The 27,908-nt window shown below is 35.4% G+C and overlaps 3 protein-coding genes across 5 annotated transcripts in view; 1 reads left to right on the top strand and 2 right to left on the bottom strand.

Moving 5' to 3' along the window:
- The window catches only part of LOC124631186 (AP-1 complex subunit gamma-1), a 33,711-nt gene extending 13,145 nt beyond the window's left edge, over positions 1 to 20,566 (bottom strand). The window contains exons 1-6 of one of the 3 annotated variants that reach the window (XM_047165414.1): positions 20,430 to 20,566; positions 17,221 to 17,282; positions 15,536 to 15,677; positions 8,843 to 9,031; positions 795 to 1,033; positions 395 to 471 (exon numbers count right to left, since the gene is read on the bottom strand). In XM_047165414.1, the coding sequence (XP_047021370.1) occupies positions 395 to 471; positions 795 to 1,033; positions 8,843 to 9,031; positions 15,536 to 15,677; positions 17,221 to 17,282; positions 20,430 to 20,488 (768 nt within the window). In that variant the 5' untranslated portion in view covers positions 20,489 to 20,566. Of the gene's footprint in view, positions 1 to 394; positions 472 to 794; positions 1,034 to 8,842; positions 9,032 to 15,535; positions 15,693 to 17,220; positions 17,283 to 19,570; positions 20,103 to 20,429 lie in introns of those variants that run through there. The other 2 variants (XM_047165415.1, XM_047165416.1) reach the window with 2 other exon arrangements.
- LOC124631190 (ADP-ribosylation factor-related protein 1) lies at positions 20,511 to 24,155 on the bottom strand. The gene is made up of 5 exons (XM_047165421.1): positions 23,924 to 24,155; positions 23,666 to 23,836; positions 23,245 to 23,326; positions 22,052 to 22,223; positions 20,511 to 20,965 (listed from the first exon to the last, which is right to left on the bottom strand). Exons 1-5 carry the CDS (start codon positions 24,014 to 24,016, stop codon positions 20,872 to 20,874), a joined length of 612 nt encoding a protein of 203 aa, XP_047021377.1. The 5' UTR covers positions 24,017 to 24,155; the 3' UTR covers positions 20,511 to 20,871.
- A 522-nt stretch (positions 24,156 to 24,677) lies between these two features.
- LOC124631404 lies at positions 24,678 to 27,496 on the top strand. Its single transcript, XM_047165779.1, has one exon. It carries the CDS (start codon positions 24,678 to 24,680, stop codon positions 27,462 to 27,464), a length of 2,787 nt encoding a protein of 928 aa, XP_047021735.1. The 3' UTR covers positions 27,465 to 27,496.
- The last annotated feature ends 412 nt before the right edge of the window (positions 27,497 to 27,908 follow it).

The following is a 27,908-nucleotide window of genomic DNA, read 5'->3' as shown; positions in this document are numbered from 1 at the left end:
CATTATTATGTATTTACAAATGAACGTACATTATTAGTAGGAAATACATTCAAAGCGGTTCTTTACATGTCATACGTGGTTAGAAAGAAAGCGTAATAATGAATTTGTTTATTATCTTCCTAAATCTATATCGTAAAAATGGATGGATGGAATTAAGAAAATTTTCATTATGCGTCATGTTATTAAAATAAGTTTTACAGCCTTGTGACAACCCTAACGCTTATTTATAAATCCTACAAAACGCAACCCTAAGTATGACAACTTAAGACCTATATTTGCTCAACAAATATTACGCACTTACACATGTAAATATCAGTACTCTATGATGTAATATGTGGTTTGAATCAAATGGTACTTTATGGCTAAGAAATAAGGTTTAATATTGAAAACTCACCTTCTTGAAATGGTTGAGCGTGTCGGGGCTGTTCTCGCACATCTCGGTGATGAGAGTCACGCCAGTTATCAGCACACCTAGCAATGTTCATAAAAGTTAAGACCTCATTTATTTACATTCAAAATTAAGTGTTTGATTTATTCGTTTATGAACAAGGGAATCCCTCTTTGGGCAGAGGAATTGTTCAAGAGTTAATCACGATAACCTTTGTGTACCAGGGAGATAAAGAGCTCCAAAGGAGTTACAAAAGGAAAGAAGGTGGATTTAAGGCAGTTAAAACTGTGATCCTCCAGTTGCATCCACGACGGGATCTCATTAATGATATGATTTCCCACCTCTACAAAAAGAAATTCTCTTTTCTAAGTTTTTAAGCAGAATTGACGAACAATTTTCGGCTCACCATGATTCTTCTCCGTCAGCAAGCTCCTAGTAGCCGGCAGGAACATCTCCATTAAGTCAGGAACTCTTCTGATGATGCGGAAAGCGCACAACGCCGCCTTCTTCTTAATATACGCGTTAGGGGACTTTATAAGGCGTTCCACCTCCGAGGCCAAGTCCCTGGCCATCTCTGGAGACGCTATGGCTCCTAGGGTGCATAGAGCCAGGCCTACCACGAATTGAGTGTTGCTGTTCAGGTCACTGAGGACAAAAGAGGTTGAAGGTCAGACTTGTAAGCCAGCGGAATGATTTGCATATTTTATTCAGTAAGACAGCTAATGGTAGGAAATGGCCAGCGGCGGCCCTAGCCATTGCGAGGCTTCGTGCGGCAGGTCTATGCGAGGCCCTTTGTCCTACGTGAAAAGTATGTGTTGCGAGAGTAAGCTGGGGCCCGATTCTCCTAAGTTAATAATGTCAAAATCGAATAGACATCGAATCGCAATATGATCGCAATAGCAGTTTTAACTATATCAGGCATTCTGCTACTGATATAAGACCAATCGTATTCCAACGACATTCGATTGGTTTGCGATTGGTCTGCTATTTTGGTGCTTTTGGTGTATACGGTAGTTTGAAGAGCAATCATATTGCAATCGTAAATCATTTGCAGACAAAATGATTCATTATTGAATGACAGAAAAGGATAAAAACTTTTATTTCAAAGAAAAAATAGTGGAATGCCACATACGCTTCAATCGTAATCGAGTCGTGATTGAATAGCAGTCGAATGTATGTATGTATGTCGCTTAAGTAAAATTAGGAGAATCGAGCCCCTGGTGTTTTGATTTAGCTAAACGCCATGTTTGAGAAGAAATGCTCGAGTTAAACAAATTAATAAAATTTTATTTTTACTACAGTTTATATTTAAAGAATCACAAAATTAACAAATATTAAAATGATCTGATGCTTGCGACTTTTCTTAAGACTAAAATCTTTAATTAAAGCAGAATAATCGAATGAATGAGCAACGTCATTTTCGATCGAAAGAATAGCAAGGGCTGAAAGTCGATCTTGTGTCATCGAATTCCTTAAACATCTTTGAATAATTTTAAGCCTCGAAAAACTGCTTTTTAGATATTATTATTTTATTATTCGAATTCTCAAGACTATTTCGGTAGTGGGATAAATTTCAGTTAAATTATTTTCTTATATATACTTCAGCACCGAGATATTATTCAGCTCTTCGTATAACTGATTCAGGACCGTCTCTAGCTCATGTAGCGCCCGGGTGCAATCATGACCCAAGCGCCCCCTATGTATTGAAAGGTTCGAACGTCGTAAATAAGAAAGTTCATACGGAAACTAGGACTTATTTTTTTGTTAATAAAAGGACTTAAAAGCGGCGCTACCTTCTACCTTCGCCTAAAAAAGGATGACAAAAATAAAACAAGTGGAAAGTATAGCACCCGCGAGCGTAGCGAGCGCAAACATTTTTGAGCTTTGGGTCACCAAAGCACCAAAACTTGTATAATAACAGTGCAGGGTGAAGTCGCGAGCGTAGCGAGCGCGAAAATTTTTGAGTTTTGGGGCATAAAAGTACTCTAATTAAGTTAGAAGGAAAGGTGGGTACTGCCAAGTGAACAGCCGCGAGCGTAGCGAGCGCGAATTTTTTAAATTGTTTAAGGACTCTCAAATTAATCTCGGAATTAAGCACAAATAAAAAGAATCCGTAACTGGATCGAGAACCAGTTGTTTTTGTTACTTTGGTGTTCCAACTTTTTGTTAAATTGAGGACTCAAAAAGTAAACGCTGAATCAATTAGAAATTAAGAAAAAATGCACATTTTTTTTTCTTGGACCAGATATATATTTTTAACTATATATTTTTTTTATATTAGTTTGGCTTGTAGCGCGAGGCCCCCCCAAGCGCGAGGCCCTGTGCGATGGCACAGTTCGCACACCCCTAGGGCCGCCACTGGAAATGGCTGAAAGCTACTATTTTTCCAATGTGGATAGACGCAATAGGTTTCTACTGTATTTGTAGTGCTAAAAGCATAGATTAACTAAATTTTGTCGCGCGTAACGAACCGTGAATTTCTTTGAGGAAAAGAAATAGCAAAATAATTTCGGAGAAATTCTAGTTTTGCGTCACACGTGATAAAATACCTCTTTTCATTTCGTCTACTTTTTGGAAAGCATTTCAAACATTAGCCTTCTCCCAGTAAAGATTAAAATTGTTGAACTCTTTAATATAGAATAACCTACCAGCTACCGTTAACTTTCGCGTTTATAATGTTAGTAGGAATGTAGGATAATACATAATATTTGTTTGGATGTTTCGCTTCATCTCAGGAGCGTGGGAGAGCAAGCTAGGCTACAAGAATTCCATCGTAGGTGTTACAAACTTTAAATAATCTTCGAGGATCGAGCAAACTGTGGTAAGAAACGCCACTTCGTCACGTAAAGGCAATTTGTGGTTCGAAACAATGCTTCATGAAGGCACACCCACGCCTGTTTTCAAATCGTTTTGTGCACGTGCTCATTATTTTAATCTGTTAAGTGTAAATAACGGAGCAAGTACTCATTTGTCAGTATTACCACAATGACATAAAAGCAACTAAAATAAGGGCCAATTAGTAAAATAAAATGTGTCTAAGTAAAGTTAGGGAATGTTCATAAATAGGTTTACTTTGCAAAGCGAAACGTAATTGGCAATCTCGACAAGACAAGTAATTAGGGAGAGTTGTACAATTTCAATGTTTGGTGTTTTACTTTAATTAGCATATTGCTTTCACTGCATATTGACAGGGATAACAGATCTTTGTGAGTATGAAATCCGTAAAGAGTATTATATTATTTGCAGGTTTCCACCGGCTTCACGAGGTAACTGTGTACTTCGTTTATGTTTTTTCTCAAGCTCCAGACTATCTTTGTTTTTAAATTATTTCAGTAGTGATATAAGTAGGTCTTGTCATTGCTTAGCACAACAACTGACATTAATCAGAGTCAGGAATTTCCCCAATTTGTGATGTAACTGTTCTATTCTGAAGATTGCCTTATTCATTTTCATTCTACAACTGCTTTCACTTCGTACTCGTAAAGAGTTGTATAAAGGTAAAATATAATACTGTCATTGACTACAGCAAAAATGTACTAAATATCTAAAATTACCACATTATCTAAGGTAATAGTGAACACAAGGCCACATGTCGCGATGTCAACGACTCTACGTTGTACACTCCGATAATTATGGCAGGTGGTGGCTTTATCAACTAATTTATGAAAATATATGCGTTATAGTTTAACTATAAGTGCTGCAAAGTGTTGTATTTTTAGCACCTAAGGCAAATATTAAACAAGGCCTATAGAAATTTCAGTATGGCAAATCTATTCTAACACAATGTATATAATAAAGGGGATACATTTCTTTGTTTTATTGTTTGCACCCAAAAGCCTCCAAAAGCACCGATTTAAAAACGTATTTCACTGTTGGAAAGCTAGACTATCAACATAGGCTAGATTTTGTCCGGGTACGGCGGGACGCGGGTGGAATTACGGGAACAGCTAGTACTTCATACGCTCGCAATCACAATGAACACTGTTAGACAATTCAGCAAAAACCTTTACTTCATTTGAAGTATCCATTTGCCAGACAAAAGGTTACACTTCAAGCCCAAAATCGGGGTCAATAATGAAATCCTTATTAATTTATTAAAACGAATAATTTCCTTGAAAAGATGCCTCTTCGAAGGCAGAAGTGTATTGTGTAATTGCTAAAATTAAAAGCTTATTACAATATAAGACGGCGAATTGGCTTCAGGCAACGCTTTCCATTTATTTATGAGTCAGAAGCATAACAAGTCTCTTAATTTGAAATACAGAAACCTTTACTTGATAGTCTAAATTCACGATTAAGGAAAGATACCTTCAAATATGCCAAGAGTGGGTGTCGCAAGACAGGATTTATAGACGCGGGTAATACACTCCTACACAAACTATTCGCTAGGAAAACGAAATATATGAGAATACACCTCGCTCTCAAAATACACCACTTACTTGGAATTCTTAGGAATTAATTAGTTATGTTTTGGGGGAAATCATTATGTATGTCGTCTCAGGCGCAAGAAATTGCCAGTAGAACTTAAACAGCTCAAAAAATCTTTAAAAAAAACTTTGATGACTCATTAAGTTAACAATCTTTTTGGGTGTCTGAGATTTTGCGCAGCTAACGTTACACGTTATAAATATAGTATACTTAACAGCTTATGGCTATTGTCAGCAATCCTTCGAAGAAATAAGTATTAGGATAGCATTTGCAACCCAATGACACCTGATGAACCCTATCCAAATAAACAAAACACAGTAGCCCAGGTACTACTCACTTAAACAGGCCAAACTCATTGTATAACACAACATAATGCATTTAACAATACAAAAACCTTCATTGGTACCCTTAAATACGCCATTACTACGCATGGAATGACATATGATGCAACGGCCAATCACGATAAATGATAATGTGATGAACTGATGACACGTTTTTATTGGCCAGGACAAGAAACAAAAGACTCGATGCATGCTACGAATGAATGACGGACATTTCGATGCAAATCTATACGTTCGGCCATTCAGAGAATGCGTTCCTGACACGTCGCGATTGAACTGACGACGTAACTTTGCAATGGCGTTGCAGTTACGATAAAAATATTTTTGCTGGTTGTTTACCGTTTTAACAATTGAGGAGCATTAAAACAACATTATTATATCAATAATCAATGAATGTTATAATTTTGTGCCAAACTGAGTGTCAAATAACTTGGTAAACAATATTTTTCTAAATCTATACTGCGCTATTACAAGGTTATGTCAGCGGTTTATATTTTGTAGTGCTGTGCTAAAAATAACAGGCAAGTATCGTAATCTGTTCTTATACAGTTATAATATAAAATAATACGTTTTGATTTTCTTTTTAAGAATTGGAAAATAATGGACTATAAGACTTAATTATAACGTTTATGAAATATAAAAATAAAACTATGACCAAACCGCATTTTTATACTTAGATTAAAAATGGTAACCCCAAATGGCGTTATGGGCCGCCATTTTGTGACGCTAAAACAGTCGTCCGTTGTCGTTTCGTGCGCATAGACCACGTTTTTCAAGTGTTTTCGATCTGTTTTTATTTGATTACCCGGCTTTTGTTAGACCGAGATATCAGGATTGATTCTGTTATTGATAATAATATAATTATACATGTAGGCGAAGATGATGATGAAGACACCACCTCCTCAAGCAAATCGGAGTCTGATTAATATTCTGTTCGCACATTCAATTCAATGTACTTGTAACAAAGAATAAATAAAACAATTTTATTATATGAATATTACCTTTTTTTGGTTTCCACTTAAATAACTAAAATATAAAACAAATGATTCCGCCAATTTAAAACGAAAATAATCTTAAAATAATGCGGCGGTTCATTTTGAAGGAACGGTAACGAACTCAGTGTTATGTTGTGCCCATCACTAGTCGTGACTAACTGATAGGTGTCAGGAACGCATTCTCTGAACGGCCGAAGTATAATATAATAAGAAACATTTTATTGTTTGTTTGTTCAGGCTCCGAAACTACTCAACCGAGTCCAAAAATTATTTCACTGTTGTAAACAGTCCCCGAGTAACACAGGCTATATTTTATCCCGGTACGGGCAGTACTTCGCACGGGACGCGAGTGGAACCGCGGGAAAACGGCTAGTATCGAATAAAATCGATTGTACCATTGCATATTCTGTTTCGAATCGCAATCGATATGACTATGTAACAGAGGTTTAAAATTGAATGGCAGTACATTTTTTTGTAACATGAATATTCAAGAATGTATTGTATATTCGATTGTGACGATGTTTGTTTTAGCAGATGGGAACTTGAAATGTTTTATTCTGTACAATATTGGTATAAAAAATTGGACACGCGATTATTTTTGGGGCGATATAAAAAACATGACGTAAATTACGTGACTGCAAAAAATATGCTTGATTTTACTGTAGATAAAAGGCAGCAAACTTATCCTATTCCAAAATGCAAATGGCCACCGATTAAGTGCAGCGAATGAAAATGTAAAATCCTGAACAACGTGCACGTAAGTAATTGTTAACATTTTACTTCAGCGGTTTTGAACTTAGCGAGGCGTATCTATGCAGATGAGTTCGAAAACTTTATGGTAGGAACCACATTTTTGGGGATTGATTACTTTCACATAGCCGGTAAATCCATATAAATAAAATAATGGTTCCGTAAATTACTTACTAAACTTAATGTAAATAGTTAACTGCTTATCTACTTTAATGAGACCATCGCCCTATATGCAAACAAATATCCTTCAAAATCATACTGACGCAAAATACATTAAATAAATGTTTTAACAAAAGTCTAACAACAGGCCTAAGAGAAATCCTTTTAAATAAAGATTAAGGATGGAGCCTTGATGCGCAAAAACAACCTAACGTGATTCCCGAAGGCTTTGTCAAAATCACTTTGAGATTATCTCAAAGACCTTGTTAGGCAAACAACCTACTTACGAATAAATGATTCAACGTCAGAAAAATATGCAAACTATAATACGGGACAATGTTGCTAAGTAATTAATAATTTATGCGACGAAAATATGGGCTGCAAATGCTGTGGGCGCAAGTCATTGTACTGAGCATAGACAATCCGTTTTAGTACGCGCACCTACATGCTATATTGTCATTGTTGAACCACCGGACATGGGATTATGACAGTCATGAGCGTTCTGTCGAGTAATCCCTCGCTTCCTGTTATAACGTTATTTCATAAGTAATAAAGAATGGCCCGTTACTTTTGCGTAAATCAAATATAGAATGGTTTTGGTTAAGGAAAGTTTATTGGTAGACTTCCACAAACTGAAATTACACGATCGATCCGAAATGTTCTAATGGAAAACTCGTTTACGAAGAATCCTTAGAAGGCCAATTTCCCACTGACTTTCGGTCAGTTCGGTTTAGGTAAATTTCGGTTGAGGTAAATTTCGGTTGAGGTAAATTGGCCTTCAGAAATCAGTTACGAAGTAATTTCCTCTAGGGGTCCCCGGAAGTCTATTCCGAAAAACTATAGGTCTTATATCTTAGTAGTTTCGAAATGAGTTTGAACTTAAAGACATTTCAAATGTCATTACATAGCTTATGACAATGTTGATGGGAGGTACCTAATGATTGCCTTAAAAATATTTTTGTCGTTGAAGTGATAATTAAATGCGTTAAGTTTGTCCCCAATAAATTAGGCCAGTATATATTGATCCCCAGACGCCGTTCGAAAGTTCAAGGCTCGTCGTTATTGGAAACGGAACCGTGGGCCTAATCTTATTTCACTAACTTCGTTCGGCCCCTCGAGTTTTAATGTAACCTGACGATGGGACGTATACGAACGTATTACTTACTGTACGTGAATAAATTGAACGTTAAAATATGCATTTGCACTAAGGTAATATTAACGGGACAGGTTAAAAAGAAATATGATGTCATATAACACCAAGTTCGGTCCCTCGAAAGGACGGACGGACGGTAGTTGGTCCTATCCATTCATATTTCGACAGTGTTTTCTCGATTCTATTCATTATTCATCTTGCCACTTTCATCCAAAAAGTTTGAGGTCGACTTTCAATGTTTCTAAATGCGAATGAATAACAATTTTTCCGTTCGACTTTCATAACCTACCACTGGCAAACCGTAGTCTAAAATAAGAAAATCTCTTCTCAACTTTTGGGTCCTCAACGTTAATCTCTGTTTCTTCGCTATCTGATTTGCGGTTTTGGCTGTGATTGAGTCCACAGAGTTACTTAAACAATATTATGATGCTCATTTTGGCGAATAGTCAATTTGATCCCATAAGCATCACTTAGTAGCTTAAACGGCGAAGTTTGAAACCACCATATAAAGGTTAGATTAGACATCACAAATAACGTTGAAACAGGGAGGCGTAAGCTAAAAATATCACATAAAGAGGGAACAGAGAGGCTGGTATACAACAAGCATCTTCTAGAAAGTTCCACTTACTTCTTCAAACAGTTGGTGATGAGCAGATGCACGTCTTGCCGCTCATCTAGCAGCAGCATCGCGCCCAGGTATCCGACTCTCTTGTCCGTGAACCGAGGACTGGCGATCAGCTTGAGGCACTCCAACTGACCGAAGTGAGCCGGGTAGCCCAGCATGTGAATGTACAGGAGTTTCGCTATGTTCCGACATCTGTATAACAAGGATTATGTATTACTTAGTTGCTTTGTTAAATCTTTCATCACATCATGAATCATCATGAAACAAAAAAGTGTTCCAATTCAGTTACTTTGCTTAAAAATGACAACAGAATTTGTCATACAATAATACCGCTGCACTTCTAAATGACTATTTTACTATCGATGTCTACCAAATGGCAAAGATCGTATATTTCCAGAGACCCACAATTTTAAGGAGTTTCGTGAAGGAAGCTACTGCAAAATTTACCGTCAAGTAGATGACTGTGACGATTTATTACCTGAATGACTGATAAGAAGAATCTGTGTCGCTAAGTTTAGATCTCTATCTTTGGTTTTAGAACAACTTTATTTCTCATAAAAAATTTTACATAATTCACTTACTGAGAAACAATATTTAAAACTAACATAAATGATTCGAGCGCACAAAGGTAGGTATTTCTATAAAAAATAACACAAACAACAAAAAAAAATAAAACAAAAATGTGGGTAGAACCAAATCATAACATAGATGCATGAAGTAGGTTTGTACTGGATGTGGCATTGATGGCATACTAGTATTGAGTTATTTTTCTCTTATATTTTTATAGTATGGTTTTATTAAGTCTTTTTAGTTTACTTAATATTTTATGTATTTATATATATGTATATATATATATTTGTTTCCTTTTTTTTCCGCTCTTTTTTTTAAGTTATTACTTTTTTTGATTGGTTTAATTAAGTAATTATTATCTTAACATTATTAACCGCACTGTAAGATTATTATAATCTTGGGAGTCATTAAGAGAGACTGACCTACAAGTATGACGCAACTTCGGGAATCAGATACAACATTATTGATTTTCATATTCTTTTTCAAAGTAATTGCAGATACAAGAAAAATAGATAGAGTCAAAACAAGCCATTTCTAGTCGCTTCCATTGACTATCGCGAATTTAAGCTCGCAGTTCGATTTCCGGTCTTCGCGGAAAAGGGTCGATGGAAAATTCTCTTTAGATTCTTATCTAGTGAAAAGTTTCAGGGACGAATGAAATAGCTGAACTAACGTAAACCAGTTACTTGGCCATGCGTAATGTAGCTGTTTTTGTCGCATGAGGTCGCGAAATTGGGACTTTGTACGCAAACATGCTACATGTCAGACAGTAAACAGCAATATAACGGAGACTTAATTATTTTATCAAATCTAGGGTCTAGCTGGCATGCAATATTAATGGGGCCTGAAGATTAACGTAAGATAAACTTTATCGGTTCAGCCTCATTCTAAGGAATTCTTGAAAATAATAACCATTTTGTCTACACGCAATGCGGTCATGACACATTGTTACAATCATTTTACATATGTTAGTAATTTAAGTTAACTTATTAGACTATACTACACATAGTTTATAATTATTTATAATGCATTATGTATAGCACAAACCTTTTGTGACCTGCGTAGACTTATAATAGCGATATGTGCGCAATATAATATTGTACATACTGCAATTACCTATGCAGATATATCTGTTTTAGCATAGTCTTTGAAATCAGTTTGTCAACCGCTATGGCAGCTAATGAATATAAGAAAGATTTATAATAATTATTGCCATAAATCTTTCTTATGTTAATTAGTTTATTACAAGAACCAGTTCTTGAATAGAAAATTGTTAAACAGCGAATACTGTATACTTAAATATGGTGTCCTTTAAAAAGGATATAATATAAACATCCTCGGTGGACTTTATTGCTAAAACAAAGTTTTGTTCCCTCATTAAGGAAGGCAACACGACAAAATTACATGCATTCTTGCTTATCATGTCACGCAATGGCACCCTGCCCATTTCTTATCTATGTTAAAACCACAACAATGCTGACAATGTGATAGGCATCTTTATAGCATCTTCACAATTCTATGTAGGCGTATAAAATATGAAGGCAATCCCAGATTTCATTCTAATCTTAATTTATAGCAGTCGCCGGAACTGTGAGGCGTGAACTTCCGCCACTAGGGATCGGCAAATTGCTTCAATTTTGGTGATTGTGGAAACAGATAAATAACTGCTGAAATAGTGACGTAACATGAAGTCTGGCTTTCCCAGAAAATGAGGAAAGATTTATAGCTGTCTAGGGATATAGTTCGTCTGCTTCTCGTCAGTTATCTTTAAGCTCCTTTTAGTGGGAGGGGAGGCAAGATTACTGCCTCAGACTGAGCTCAAATCTAGGTAATCGCTGTTAATGGATACTTAAAAAAAAGCTAGGGCCTTATATTCAGCAAAGTGAACGACAATTCTCCGTTTTTATTTTTTTCGTGGCAAAATCGGTGAATGATTTCGATAACATTGAAGGATGTAAGGCCATCTTATTATTTTTTTTCCTGGGAAGTTATATAAAACATACCCATGACACAGATTCGATAAACCTAGAGTGCACGGATAGGGATTCCTGTTTTACTGCTCAATTAACTTTATGGTACGAAGTTAATTAAACCTTGACGTTTATGTCCTCATACGAAGTAATAAATACAAACATAGGTGCTGTGATTCAGATTGTGTTGTTTTATTTATTTTAAGATATGGGGGTACAATGGTTATTAAAGACGTGAGAATTAGTGTTACAGGACTATTGTAATTGTTTTCTTATATCAATAGTTTGTTCCTGGTTTCGTCTGCGAATATCCTACCCTACTTCTGCTAGAGACTTATTTTTAAACTTGTTACAATTTGACTTGTTAAAAACATTGAATATATTAGATACTCGCCCGCATAATCCTGTCTTAGCATTTTTTTTTTCATTTTGAAATAAAGCCTCATTTGTCTGAAAAGGGTAAATAATGAAATACATATCTGTCATTTCTGTATAATGACCCTAGAGAGTAGGCGGGCCGCTCTCGGTCAAAGAACGGTCTTATTTAAACGAAAATGCTACGAATTTCAGGCCAAATTACAATAAAGGCCACATTGTACTTTTGTTAAGCCTTTAAAAGACGAGTAAAATAAAGGAAGATAGGTACCTAAGTATTAGTATAGAGACCTCGAATTCTTTTGAAAAATCGATCCCCTCGCATACATTACGAGATACTTTTAGCTAATTTTAAATGGAAAGTCGCATTTTGGTCAACCCCTTGGACGAATTTATGTTTTAGAACTAAATCAGGGTTTATTAAGACTGGGAGGTTTGGTAAAAAATGAGAAATACTTTATAGGCACAAAATGGACCTAGAAAGTAACATAAATAGTGAATTAACAAGAACAATCAAATGGTTAGATGACAACAATCTACAAGTTAATATTGATAAAACCAAATTAGTTCACTTTCAAACTCATAACATAACTCGACATCTGTTCCGACAGTAATACGACACAACAGTTCTATTCTATCACCTGTACAATCAACTTTATTTTTAGGCATAGTTATTGACAACACATTAAATTGGAAAAATCATGTTGACAGAGTCTGCACTAAACTCGACAAATTTGTATTTGCTCTCAGAAAGCTAAAATTAGTATCTGACAAAAAAACAGCAAAAAGTGCCTACCATGGATATGTTTCGTCTGTATTACGCTATGGATTGATAATTTGGGGGAATTCTGTCTACATAAATAGAGCATTTGTTGCGCAAAAAAAATGTATTAGAGCCATAAGTGGAGCAGAGTATTTAGACCCTTGTACTCCGTTATTCAAAGAATTAAAAATTCTGCCACTTCCATGTTTATATATTTACGAAAGAAGACGGATCACAACCCATACAAAATTGCCCCACGTCCTATAACAATGTGACATATCTCAAAAAAAAGATAAAAATGTAAAAAAAAATATGGCATACTCTCTAATTTATTTTTTTCACACCTTCAGACGAAAATACTGCTTTAAAAATTGTTCAGGCGCTGTTATGAAAACATCGTTCGTAGGACTATTTATGGACCATCTTATTAAATATTTTATTTGTTTGATAGGGTATACCACACAGGTGGTCCCATAATCATCAGGTCAGGATCTGATGATGGAAACCCTGAGAAACCCAGGGCAACTTTTAAAAGTTGTAGGCATGCGCAGGATAAAAACTTGACTATGAGGTGTATGTCTGGTAACACTATGCAACAGTGAAGGTTTGGAACTGACCTGATGATGGAGACGAAAAAAGATCGAGGGAACTCAACAACTGAATATGTAGGTAAACTACCTCGTGTTTGGGCTTATATTATTCGAATTGATGAGAACCTTCTACTAAAACGAAAAAAATTCTATTCTTAGGTGCATCGGCCTAGAAGTCAGTGTCTAAGTCCCCAGCGACTTCTAGGCCGATGCACCTAAGAATAGTTTTATCTTGATTTTAAGTGTTTTTGGGAGTCGGTTTTATTTTAGTGTAAAAAGTTTTTTTTTGGCTTTTCTGTGACAAGCATAGTTGTCACTATCCGGATTTGTAGAAAGTTCTCATCAATACGAATAATAAAAGACCAAATACGAAGTAGTTTACATATTCAGTTGTCGAGTTCCCTCGACCTTCTCTGGTCTCCATCATTAGGTTAGCTCCAAACCTTCACTGTTGCAAAGGTCTATTCAATACAAATAATATAAGCCCTAACACAAGGTAGTTTGCATATTCAGTTGTTGAGTTCCCTCGACCTTCTCTGGTCTCCATCATTAGGTCAGCTCCAAACCTTCACTGTTGCAAAGGTCTATTCAATACAAATAATATAAGCCCTAACACAAGGTAGTTTACATATTCAGTTGTTGAGTTCCCTCGACCTTTTTTCGTCTCCATCATTAGGTCAGCTCCAAACCTTCATTGTTGCATAGTTTTACCAGACATACACCTCATAGTCAAGTTTTTATCCTGTGCATGCCTACAACTTTTAAAAGTTGCCCTGGGTTTCTCAGGGTTTCCAACATCAGATCCTGACCTGATGATAATGGGACCACCTGTGTGGTATACCCTATCAAACAAAAAACATATTTAATAAAATGGTCCATAAATAGTCCTACGAACGACGTTTTCATAACAGCGCCTGAACAATTTTTAAAGCAGTTTTTTCGTATGAAGGTGTGAAAAAAATAAATTAGAGAGTATGCCATAATTTTTTTAACATTTTTATCTTTTTTTTGAGATACGTCACATTGTTATAGGACGTGGGGCAATTTTGATCCATCTTCTTTGCATATTTGTGAAAAAATACTCTTCCTTGTTCCCATTAAAAGAGCACAACTCAGTACGGCTACATAAGAACAATCCTGGGAAGTTGCAGGTACCTTCTCAGAAATTACATTTATATAGCAGAAATGTATACTGCATGGCAATTAAAATTTTTAATAAACTTCCTACAGAATTGAGAATGCTTACATTTAATAAATTTAAAAGACGAATGTTTTCATGGCTCTTGGACAAATGTTTTTATTCAGTAAATGATTTTCTAAATTATAAAGATTGACATGATAAAGATTGACCTTCAATTTAAATTTATGTTTATATAATTTGTATTTTTTTTAAATATTATGTAATTTTGTATTATTTGTATTTGTATAATCCGTAGTCTATAAGTATTTGTACACCGAAAACGGTAGAATAATTGGGACATGTAATAAATTTAAGATCTTTTGTAACATTATTCTGTCAAATAAATACTATTACTATTGGCACCCAATATTGATACACCTAAGACATTTGGACTTGCCTATATTGTATCTACTTCCAGTAAATAATGTCACAGTCATGTAACTTAGTCCGCTGCGGTTTTCTTGTGGTTTTCATACAACCTTCAGGCGACCGCACATAGTTTAGGTCTTATCTGATAACTATGAATACGTAGTTTGTGAGTGAAAGCACACTACTGTCGTGAAGATCTTGTAAATCAATGGAAAGTTTATATGTACTCCTGAAAATAGCCTTAACTCTACGAACATAGAAAAAGAAAAACAGAATAGCAGTTTCGCTAAAACTAAACGGTTTCCCGGGCACCTTTAGTGGTGAATTCAGGCAATTGTATAGGTAACTGAAAACACTAATTCTAAACGTCCAGGTCAGGCCATTTCAGCAAGAAAATCAATAGGAATAGTAGACTACCTACTAGTCGTATGGTTGTATGGTATTTACATAGCTTTTTTTAACAAACGTTTTGGTGCTAACCCGTGCGTGGCCTGCAAATTTAATCAGCATAATAATTGGCCGTTTTATGATTACGATCTCACTTTTTTTCAGTCTCGTAATATAGTTTATGTAAGGCTGGTTCAAATGGAGTTCAATGATCTAAAGGAAGAATGCCTCGTTTGTTTATGTATGTGCTTTTTTTAAACGTTTACAGTCATTATGTAACAATCTTGCAGGAAGACACAGATACGTACTAGATTTTATGTAGGCGACTGTATTTTTACAATAGGATGACAGTTCTTCTTTTTATTACCCATCAAATAGTACGAAAACTGAACCCGAGTACACGCATTTTTGCTTATAACCTTGGCTTACACGGGTTGGTGCTTTTGACCCCGACCTTGGAAGTTCAGCACTAAGGACATAAATCAAACTCACCTCCAAACGCTGTCCTCTTCTCTGAAGGTAGACCGTATATAAGCGCACTCCTTGTTCACCACACTTCTTTCTTCGGCCGCTGTTCTTGCGGCCCTAATTTGCCTGATGAGGTCCCGAAGTCGGGTAGGAGTCGGCATCCGTACTGAAACCGGCGCGACTGTTACGGACGACACACACACATAGAAAGCATTGATCAGTGCTAGTTTGAGTGCGTTATCTTACATGCTAGGTGATGATGATGATGGGTGAATCATTGCCGAAGCGACTGTAAAGGGTGATACGTTTGAGGAGTACGCGTTCGAAAAGTCAAAAGGTTCTGTGAAAGTCATTATTTTTATCGTTCAACTTAAAATTGACTGAGGTGAGACAGTCATTAGGTCTTAAGAAGAACCTAAACGGCAAAAAAACTTCGCTCCATCTCATTATGAAACGTAATATAACTATGAAGCAGTAATTTAACTTTCAGTGGCTTCAGACTTTTTAATTTACTTAGGAGCAACTTTCATAACTTGAGAGGCGTAACTTCGTATCATAAGCGTCCAAGTTAACATTACGCGTTCAATTTCAGAAAATCCTTGTTTGAAAGCGTCTTGCGCATAGAGTTGTTACGTACAATTAATTGACAACGATCGCGAAGCGGCAACTTTGGCGAATAGGAATTAAAACGTATCTAACTTCAATTTAATTGTCAATACGAAACATCTCTTTATTAAGAACTATTGTGCCATTGCCAATAAAACTAATTTTAGAGAACAAAATGAAATCTAGAATATTTAAATCAAATCAAATAAAACCTTATGAAAACCTATCAAAGGTCAATCTGTTATTTCTATATACAATTTCTGATCGATTTTCTAGACTGATGGCTATTAATAAGATGTGAATATCGATTTCGGCTATAATTCTGAGAATTCTAGTGGTTAGTAAGTAGCTGTAAGCGCAACTTAATATAGTATGAAAATATTATAACTTAGAAAACTAAATGTTAGTATGTATTAGTATAAATAAATACGACATTAGTCAAGGTGAGAAGGCTAAGTTATGTAAAAAGTAGTAAATAATATTATCCATGCTATTCAGTCATGCTTACAAATAGATATTAAGTATTTGGTTTTGTACTGATTTTTGCAAGACAATTTTGTTTCAAAACTACCTAACTAATTTTCTGTGCTCACAAACTATTTATTTCATATCCATTCAGGGAAATATATTTCTTTAGTTCTAAAATAATATATTGTGCACTGGAAAATTTGGAGAAAGTGCAGAGTTTTTGGCCTTTAGCCGTTTCTGTGAATCCTTGAATGGATGTAAATAACTAACTACTTGAAAACTCTAATAACTACTAACTATTCTAATTCACAACCAACTTCTTATACAAAAGAACATATTTCTAGAATAATATACACTGGTCGTTAGAGCCCGCATGCGGGATTCGGGAGAGTTCTGTTCACGTACTTATGCCATAAGAACTTTAGGACCACATTGGATTTTATTAGTAGATAAGTCGCGCATGTAATCAATGTCGCATATTTGTTTTAAGTTCTACGGCTGTACGGACCCCCCCCGCATGCTTTATAACGACTGAGATAACGACCAATGAAATTGAGTCTTTACTGTTATTTCATATTCCTGGCTAATTATTTAACTATGAAAATTATAAAACATTCATTCCGACCTATGCTTACCTCTCTCTATTGCTTCATTTACCACTTGTTTGATGGTGGCAATGTTAAATGCCGGGTTGAACCTGTAAACAAGGCTAAAATTAGATCACAAATATTAATTAGACCTAATTAGGTACAACTAATGTTTCCCCATTTGCAATAAATATACATAATAATAATATATACATAGTTGGTACAGAGTAATACTTTTTTCATATATCAATTTCCTTGATTATTCGAACTTTTATTTGAAGAACATGTTTGATGTTTTGCCCATTATATTTATTGATCAGATAGAAGTTAACTGATGATTGCAAAATTGGGGTAACTAAGTTCAATTTTTGTTATGAAAAGCAAAAGTATTGTTAACACTTTCATCTCGCTATCATATTAAAATGCAAGGTTTTGAGGATCATTTTAGAATCCTTTACAATCTTAATTTCAATACAGAAAACCAGTTTGCAAAACCAGTTTGTGGTACAGACTTTTGGCAGTCAATGAACCTACTTCAGAGGTGAAGAATAATAAATTAGGAGCCAGCTGCACCATCTAATTATAATGATAACCAAACCATAATCAGCCATAACAATGGTTAATAATAGTAATAATTGGTTATCGAGGAAGATTGCAGGTTACTTTTCCTGTTTTATAAATCAGTGGTTTCACTATTTTTCACATTGTTAATTATGACTAGATTTCTCATTCGTTATCTCCATCAAAAATCTATAATGTCTCCCACTTATCATTGGTTCAATGTTGCCAATTAATATGTGTATTTCCAGATTGACAATCCATAACTTCATTTAAGTGATCAATTAGGATCAATTACCAATTGGTATTGTGAATCATAATGTAATCTGCCTACTGATATAATGTCTGATAAAATAGCATTTATTTCTTTGTTTATTCATTATGAAAGCTTATGCATTAAATTATTTTAAGCTCTACAGTTATTATATTTCTTTATTTTATATGAATCTTACTAAGAAATCAAAGCATCAAACTGTAAATAGCATAATCTGAAACGCGAAAGGAAAACCAATATGTTCATAAATAGTTAATTGATCATAAAATATCAAGACAAGGTAAGGTTATCTTATAATATTGGCTTTCAATGAGCATAATTCAAGTACACAGATTACTAATTAGTGCTGTAACACTTTATTATTCAGTAACCACAGCAAGGATTAACTTTGATTAACATTCCAAATTAATCTTTTATAGTAGATCTGATGCAGATAATTTTGGTTGGAGCATGTAATGAGGTAAGATGACTTTGAAACTAGCCAAATTCACATAAGTATTCCAAGTATTTGTTTGATATAGTAAACAAACATTACAGCCAATAATCAAACCGGATTAGACTAATTTGTAACTCATCATGCATTTGATAAGATTATGCCGAATCATTCTGAGATTTACCTTTACCACAAAAGGTAAGCCGAGTAGGGCATATCAAGCAATGTCAACCTATAATAATAAAGATAGGCTCTATGACCTCATGCCCTTTGCAGCATGAAGTAACATGCCATCAAACCTTTGTTTACTTAAACAATGCCTTTTATACTGGCTGGTATAGTATTATGAACTTTATAGAGTCTATGGTCTGAATTTATAAAATACAGACCATATTAAAGTTAGGTAGCATGATACACATTGTATAATCATGATGTGGTTAAATTCTTAATTGTTTTTTTTTTTTGGTTTTTATGCTCTAGTTCGCTATTTTTTGTCAATAGAAAGTAATCTATTTATGTATTTATTTATATCATTACAGCCAGAAGGTTATCTAGATTTATTATGTTAAGAGAGCAAATTCCAAATTCAAATGTAGAACCTGCTTAGTTTGAATACTGTAACTGTAATAAAAATAAATCTAAATTAAAATTAGATAAATGCTACAGTCCTTTTCAGCCATGGGCTCATTTTATCAATGATATTTATTATGAAGCAGGAAAGTACTAAAATATAAAATTAAGCATGTAATGCTCATTCTATTTTAATAGCCAACAAAAAACAGGCGATTATTGCAGCAAAGGGATATTGATATGCAGGACAAATATATAGTGTTGTGTGTGTGATAGTGTTCAGTTTAGTCCACTTATAGCAACAATATATAAACAATGATATTAAGATTTTTGAAGCCAGAATGAAAAATTTCAGATCTTAATTTGCACCAAATAATATATAATTTAATACTTCTTTGAACTACTAAGAACTCAGTAGTAAATAGTAAGAGATCATATTGTCATGTATGAATCTGAATGGTCACTATCTAAACAAGGTGTAGTTGATCAGGAAATCCCAGAAGATAAATATTCACCAGACTAACCTATTTGCAAAGGAAAATAATAACAATATTATAATTTACCCGGATTCGGAGCCGTTCATCTTGTCCTTTATATCAATCCTTTAAAGATAACAACAGATGTTTCTTGCGGTTCACGAACACAGGTAATCTTACTTCACGGGGCCAGGTGTAAGAACGGGAGGTCAAAAACCAGTCTAACGAAAAACCACTCTAATACAAAAACTATCACTTGAATACTCTTAAAATCATAACGTAAGGAACTAAAAAGGAATTTACACGTATTTAGTTAGGACTACGAGCATTTTATTTCGTCACAAACCATAGAAATGCAAGAGAAATCGCATGCCACCTTTGACTAACTTCTGTCATATTTTCACTTCTAATTAAAACACAAAAGTGGCATTTGTTAATTTTTGTGTTCACTTAATATCACAGAAAAAATGTTTTGTCTAAACTTCACCTTTATTATAATAATTACAAAGAAATAATACTACAATTGCCAGCTGACATTTCCGTGGTGCGTTGCAAGAAATTCAACATGGCCGCCGTGACTCGCACATGACGTTTGCTTAATTTTTGATCAAATAACTTTCTTTAATTTATTTCGATTAGATATTAATTAAGAGTTTCGTTGAAATAAGAAGTAAAACAAAAACACAATTTAGTAATACATTTTTCAAACTTTTCTTGCATATGAATCATATAAAAAATAAGAATGAATGAAACAGACTGACAAATGAGAATCCTGAACGAACGCTACGTGGAAAACTTTTTGGAAAACTGAAAACTATTTCCGCTGCGCTCCATTTTTGCTACTGTTCACGATTGACATGTTTACATTACACTCTTGAAATCACGCAACAGATTTCAGGTCTATCACGATTGTGCGTTAATCAATATCACTCAAATTTCCACCTACCTTCTGTTTTGTTCTGGCGGCAATACACTCCAATCAACTTCATACATGGGATATGCCATAATTAAAATTTAAAAACAACACTTTTAAAATGTGCTAAAATTGTTTTAATAAAAACATTTCACAAACTATGCCACAATATACCACGGCGGTGCAAACTGTACTGTTATCAGAAGTGTTTTATCAGGTGCAGGTACTCCTCAAATATCCAGTCACAACGTATCTCTTATCAAAGGTACAATTTATCACTGAAAAAGGATAGCAATACAGCACCAGTTCTAGTAATGTTTTATTCTTAAATGTCAATACTGTATGTACAAAACAATGGGCCGTACGAGTCACATCATTATCTTAATAGGAAAACTAATTATTATTCATTGTATCGGTAGTGTCGTTCGGTCGGGCGTAAGACATATAATACATGCACCGGGTGTAGGTGCCGCCTTTATAAGTTGTCGTCGTGGTTGCGCGCGGGACGTTCGACGCTGTTTCTTTTTATACAGTCCACTAGCCATCTGATGCCCTCGTCTACTCCATCTCTGTAAAGGAATGCGCAAATAGGTTAACACAATTAAAATTAAATAAGCTTGAAATTCCAGTTCTTTGGAAATTGCCTTAAAAATAAATATGTAATTACACACTTTCATTAGTTAATTTGGAGCAAAAAAACCTCATTTGTAATTACAAAAATACTTTTAAAGAACTAGCTTTTATCAGTTAATATGCAATGAGTGCTCTCAATTATATTATAATTATTTCATTATAATATGCAATCATTAGGAGGATAAAGTTTACATTATTTATTGTGGTTGATTTTTTTGTAAAATATATCATCATATTTTTTTGTATTAATAAAGAAATATATTAGAACCGGTTAGGCCAAGTACTTAGGGTTGTCTTCAGAATCGCACAATTAAAAGTATTCTTAAATAATCTTATATAAATAACATTCGGTTTAAATACACATTGATTTCTATTTTAGGCTAAAATTATCAGTTGTCGGAATAGGAAGCACATGACAAAACTGTGATGAGTACCGGTTTAGTTATGCCAGACAAATATGGACCTATACATATTTCTATAGTCTAAAATAAACAAGCTAAACTGCACTTTGCGAATTTACCCAAAGTCAACAGAGATAGATAAGTATTATTTATTTACGCAGGTGTACGTAGCCCCTAAGCAATTCAATCTACATGTCGTCATTAACACAGTAAATATGATCAATCACTTTCAATGTTCAATAAATGTCTATATGATTGTCTTCTCATTAGCTAAATGCTTGTAAAGTTTTAGTTCAAAATTCTGAAAGATCCACTTTTGCTTCTCTGAAATTTACATTACCTATAGTACTATAGTGTTTTTTATTTTATTTTCACTATCGCGACGTTATTTCCTTCGAACAAACAAGCCAAATTTTTTAAACTAGCTGGCAATTTATAAGCCCTTTCTCTGTTTATTTTACTAACCATGTACTGGCTACATTTGCAAAATAAATTCTAAATATAAGGATAGCTAAATTATGTCTTACTAAGTCTGAAGCAGTCATCAGATGTATGTAGGATATTATAAGTATAATTATATACTGGAACTTATAACTTAAATTATTATGGGGAGATATGTACCCAGTAAGTGCAGATATGGCCATAAGCATAATGTCCCTCGCACCAATAAGGTGTGCGTTCTGATTGAAGATGGGCTTCACCGTGTGAACTCCCATGCAGTCTGGAATGTCTTGTTTGTTGGCTAGTACCAGGAGCGGGACACCTGATAAGTGTTCTGATGCTATCATCCTGTCTGAAACATAGAATACAAACAGTTTTTAGGATATTTTTAAAGAATTGTGTGCTTTGTTGGACCTTTGTCCAACAAAGAAGTGGAGAATGAAAGAAAACGTTGATTAATGATGATGCAATTGTACACATTTTTTTTTAATTGCCAAAAGATAATAAATAAAAATTACACAGTTTTAATTTGTTTTATTTGGAATGTTTAGATTAGATTTTATCATGACTCAATAAATGTTTTCTCAAGTAAACTTATGATAGCTAAGAAGTCTACTGACTGATTATTATGCTTCTTTCTATAACATAATAAAATGATCTTTTTTTATGGAAGGATCATTTGTACTAATATTAAAAAGAGGAATTATGAGTTTGTGGCTTTGTTAGGGAGTAATCGAACTTTATTTAGGAGTCTCGTAAGCTGTAATTTATCGGGAGCAGGAATTAGTTAAGGGACGTGGGTAAAACTAGATGAACTTAAATGAAGGGTCTATACTCCGTATAGGTAGGAACTTAACTAAACTATCTTGATAGGACTTTTTACACAAATGCATACATATTGATCAAATTATTTTGATTACTTCTGCTTAAAATAATGATTATGCTACTGTTATGAGAGTATTTACATTGATTGTTGTATGCATAGCAATAGATTTCTTTTAAACAGAGTTTTAAAATAAAAAAGTAATGTTTATCTTACCCTGACTTATACTGTCATAGACTGTTAGGGGTCGTCCTAATTGGCAGCGATCGCGCGATGGCGCGATGCGTTTTTCATCTAAGACGTCGTCCTAATTGACAGCGATTGTACGATGACACGATGCGTTCTCGTCGTTCGATGAGTTCAAACATACAGATTTCATCAGAGTGTCCTATTTGAACCTCGCAAGTGAGATTGTGAGATGAAAAACGCATTGCGCCATCGTGCGATCGCTGCCAATTAGGACGACGCCTTATAGTGTTCATAGACTGTTATCTTACCCTTACTCGATTTTTTTTGTTACTTAGCTCTTTAATAGAAGGAATATACTAACCAAAGGTCTCTTTTGATTCCGAAACCCGTTCTCTGTCAGACGAGTCTACTATGTAAATGACCGCATGGCACTCTGCATAGTACTGAAATTATGAGAAAGTTTGTTATTGTTACTTTAATATTATTAATAAAGAGGTAGGATATCAACGCCTTAGAGTGAAAACCTTGTTAGTGCAAGAGATAACTTTTCAGGAAAAGGATTAGTATTAGATATTTTTTACTATTATCTTCCAAGAAATGCAATAAAAAAATATTGAGAAAAAATACATTTCCGAGGTTTTCATTCTAAGACGACGATATAGAGGATCACATGTCTAGACACATAATCACGTAAACATGTTGTATCATACAGTTTTTTTTTCAATTGCAGATACATATGACTATTATCTTAAGAGTTTGTATTATGTGAGTATGAGCATTACCTTGTCCCAAAGAGACTGCAGCTCTTGCTGCCCGCCAAGGTCCCAGAAGTTAAGTCTCACTCCATCAACATCTATTTTACCTATATTTAATCCAACTGTTGTAGTTATCCTATTGGGGTTCATTGCTTTATATTTCTTAGTAAATTTTGTTTTTGTTGCCTCCAGGTACGTCTGAATGAATAAAAAAACATTTTATTATCACTGAAAATTTTAAAGAACATTACAAGTTTTTGTTTCATGTGATATGAGAATGTTTACCGTTTTGCCTGCATTATCCAGTCCTAATATTAAAACACAGTATTCGTCCTTTTGAACCAGGTATTTGTAAAATCCATGTAGTAATGTGTACATTTTATATCATTTTACGATATTTTCGCTAAAAAAATATTTACATTAAAACACAAACTAAAACAGCAGTTCCACTTCTAACCAAACGTCAAAAAATCAGCTGCAAAACTCTTTACGGTGCAGAACACACCGTTTCGAATCTCTCTTTCTAATCTCATATTTTAAAATGTGAGATCCAGTCACTTAAGTCTCATGTGTCTCACGCGGTCATGGAACGCACTCTATTGTCGTGTCGTATCACCTTACTGTCAAAACGACGTTTTTGAGAGCTCAATTCACGTTCTGAAACCACATTGCGAAAAATATTTCTTATAAAAATAATAAACAGCTATGTTTTGTGTTCTGTAGCTTCGTGTGAATAAAGAAATATAAATCATAGTCTAGTTCTAAAAATAGGGTCAAGTGGCATAGCTGAGCATGGCTGGTACATGATAGGTGCAGGTGCTAACATAATATTGTCATATAATTGCAGTGATGTGGCAGTGATGCATCTGGAATAATACTCTTTACTGTCAGGGGTAGTGTCAATTTTGTTGGACGGTTACGTGACGATTAAAACAAACGTATTATAGATTTCAAATAATTCCAGCGACATTTATAAGTCCGGAGTATTTGTTGTAGTAGTCATAAAACTTCTGATAATAAAACCCTTTTAATAAACAAGATGACTCGCAAAAGCAAAACATCTCCATCTAAAACTGTATCTCCAACAACTGCTGACATGCTCAGTTATACATTAGAAACCAATACCAACGAAAGTGTTATGTCGACACATTGCATGAGCCTATCTTTGGTTCTAGAAGGTACCCCACCTGGTTCAGGAGAACTAACTCTATTGGCTATTTTTAATGGACTCGTTGTACTAGAAGGAAAGTGGAATGATAAGGCGGTTTTGGAATCTTCATCCCTTCCCATGATTCTGAATGATGCACATACTCAAACGATGATCACATGCTCACCTCTAGTCTTGTTGCTGCGTGGATCAGGAGGAAAAGCTTCGAAAGATCCAGATCCTTTTACCCATCCTGAAAACCGTGCTGGAGCAAGTGTAGATTTATTTCCACTTTTAATAGGAGAGACGGAAGTAATAGTTGCATCTCAATTAGTTTTAATACAATCAGGAGAATTAACCAACTGTTGGGTAAATGTTCATGCCGTGTCGCCAGACAAGCAAGAACTTGGTCTGGTCCCACTAGTCCTCACTATGATGTCAGCGCATTGTTTACCTGTACCAAAGGACGGTACAGTATACTTGAGTGCCATAGGTTTAAATGATATACACACACCTAAAGCTATAAATTTCAAAATGTCTCTAAGTAACCCTAGTGCCCAAAAGATTGTATTTGCAGAGGTCAGTACAGCCGGTTACGCGGCCAATACGGCAATGAACGTCATCAATGACGACAAGTTTATCCCCGATGACCTAACGCCTAGGGACAAAAAAACCTGTCGTGCTTGCTACTGGAACGCTATGCAACGTGTGTTAGTAGACGCTGAGTTGCTTCAGCAACGACTCGCTACCCCTTTTATGATTGAAGTCGCTGGAGTGGGAAGAGGTGGCAAAACTGACGTTCGGGGACGCTATATGGGGTTAGTTGACGCACGAGTGTTGTTAGAACCAGGCCAGATGGGAGTTACAGTTTGTTCCAAGTTGTTGCTTTTTAACGAAACTAATACCCCTGACAATATCGGTGCACTATTGGACCTTCCCCCTACAAGTGCAAAAGCCAGTGCCCGTGCCGATGCTGACAATGTTGTGGATGAGTTTGATCACCCTGCTTATGTAGTTATAAGATTTGATTTAACAGAGCCTTTGGTTCCTAAAACAAAATTAGAAACTCTCTTCGAAACAATGGGGTTTCCCCCACCTGAAAACCCTGACATCGCGAGTGAACATACAGATTCAGAAATTGTACCGGTTCAGGCTATTGTCGATGTAAATAACATAAGAGTAGAAGGTGGTGCTCTAGCTGTGCACAAAGAACTCCTCGGATTGGCTTGTAAGGGTATTGTTTCAATGAATCAAGGAATTAAACGAACTGCTGCAAATCGTTTGCTAATGCGTGTTAGATCCATGCTCAAAAGCTTCCCCCCGGGAGAATGTTCCTATTTAGACTGGCAGGAAACAGTGATGCGACAACACTCTGCAAGCAGGCGTGCAGTCACGGCATCTTTTGCTCCTCAACCACCACCACCTCGACTTCCTGATAAGGTGGCTGCATCGAGATGTCGAATTGCCGGAGATACAAGAATAGCTGACAGACACATTCAGTCTAATTTAAAAGTGGCGGGAAATCACCCAAGATCGTTAATTGCCAAGGCTTTACGTTGCTTAGAAGATCGTAACGATCTTGATGCAAAAAATTACTTACTCGAAGCTTTGAGGATTCAGAATAGGAATAGATACTTACTTTGGATTTTTGGCGGGTTAGAATTTAATCAAGAAGGTGATGGCGCAGATATAGCGGGTGCAGCCCTACGTATTGCTGTAAAGGGTGATTATTCTGATGGTACGGCAAATGCTATTGGGTGGGCAGCACTGCATGCTTTCCATCATCACAATGGGAATATTTACGCCGCATTTGTAGCTGCAAAGAAAATGAGAAAAGCTTTTTCTTTACCTATGGACTGGGATAAGATTTTAGAGCGATGGACTGAAACAAGCGGAGAGGAAGAAATATATTGGTTGCCTGCAGTTATAGGACCTGATAACCCCATGATGCTTGCTGCTGCATTTTTCCTCTGTCTTCGATGCTACAAATTTTCTGAAAGACTCTTACATTGCGTGGAGGAGGGCTGTGCAAGCCGCGGCAGTACGCAACTTAAATCTATGATTACACTTGATGTGTATTATTTACGCGCAGCCTCACTTCTTCTGAGGCGCGAGCTAGACTCTGCCTTAGAAATGACCATGGATGGAATAATTAAATTCGGGCCTGCTCCTATTATGTCTCAAATGCGAGCAACGTGTTTGACTCGAATTCGAAATTGGGATCACGAATGTGAACTTGCACTGCGGGGTGCTGAAAAGGCTGGATCTGCGCTCTGCTCTTCGCTGTTGTATACAGCAGGATTATCGAGTTTCAGGGATGATCCTGCTATGGCTCTGCAGAGGGTAGCTCGTGCTCACAAGGCGACGCCTTCGCCTTACACAGCTCTGCTGATTGGCCGAATTTACTGTTGGTTGGGTGACGAATTTCGCGCTGAACGTTGGATAGCCGCTGCCGTGAACGTGGAACCTTTGCTGGCAGACGGGTGGGCAATGCTGGCTTTAATGGCGATGTACGACAGGCAAAAGGATAAAGCAAGACTGATGTTGCGAACAGCGAGGCAGGTTGGGCCGGTGAGTCCAGATATAGAAGAAGAGATAAAAAAACTGATGGATATCGTGAAAATAGAGCAAATGCCAGACCACCTCGTCAAGAATCTTTGTCTTTGCGAATATTATTGATATTTTATTGTTAGTACCTAATTTATTTTGGTATCCATATAATTTTATGATACCTATTTCATTCCCTTATATGTATAACGGATTATTTACTTAGATTAATGTTTTCTTATAATGAACTTTGTTTAATTAAATTCCTAAAATATAAGTATTGTTTTAATTTAACTAAGACTACATAAATTGAGACTTTGTACTATTTAGGGGCGGAAAAAAAATATTCAAAAGTTTATTTGGACCCCTAGACCAGTCTAGGAGGTGGTCTATGTAAGACATTAGGGTCATTGAAATCGTATACAATCATTAAGGTACTCTTCAGTTCACACAATAATAGTTTTAGAGCGTACGATGTCACAAATAGTAAGTGTCAACCAGTTATTTATATCCACTACCTCGTTACAGAACGTAAACTTGCGCCTATCTCGGTCAGAAAGTAGGTTAGATTACAAC

Source organism: Helicoverpa zea, chromosome 6 (assembly GCF_022581195.2).
Source record: "Helicoverpa zea isolate HzStark_Cry1AcR chromosome 6, ilHelZeax1.1, whole genome shotgun sequence".
NCBI lineage: Eukaryota > Metazoa > Arthropoda > Insecta > Lepidoptera > Noctuidae > Helicoverpa > Helicoverpa zea.
This window is presented reverse-complemented; position numbering and strand designations above follow the sequence as displayed.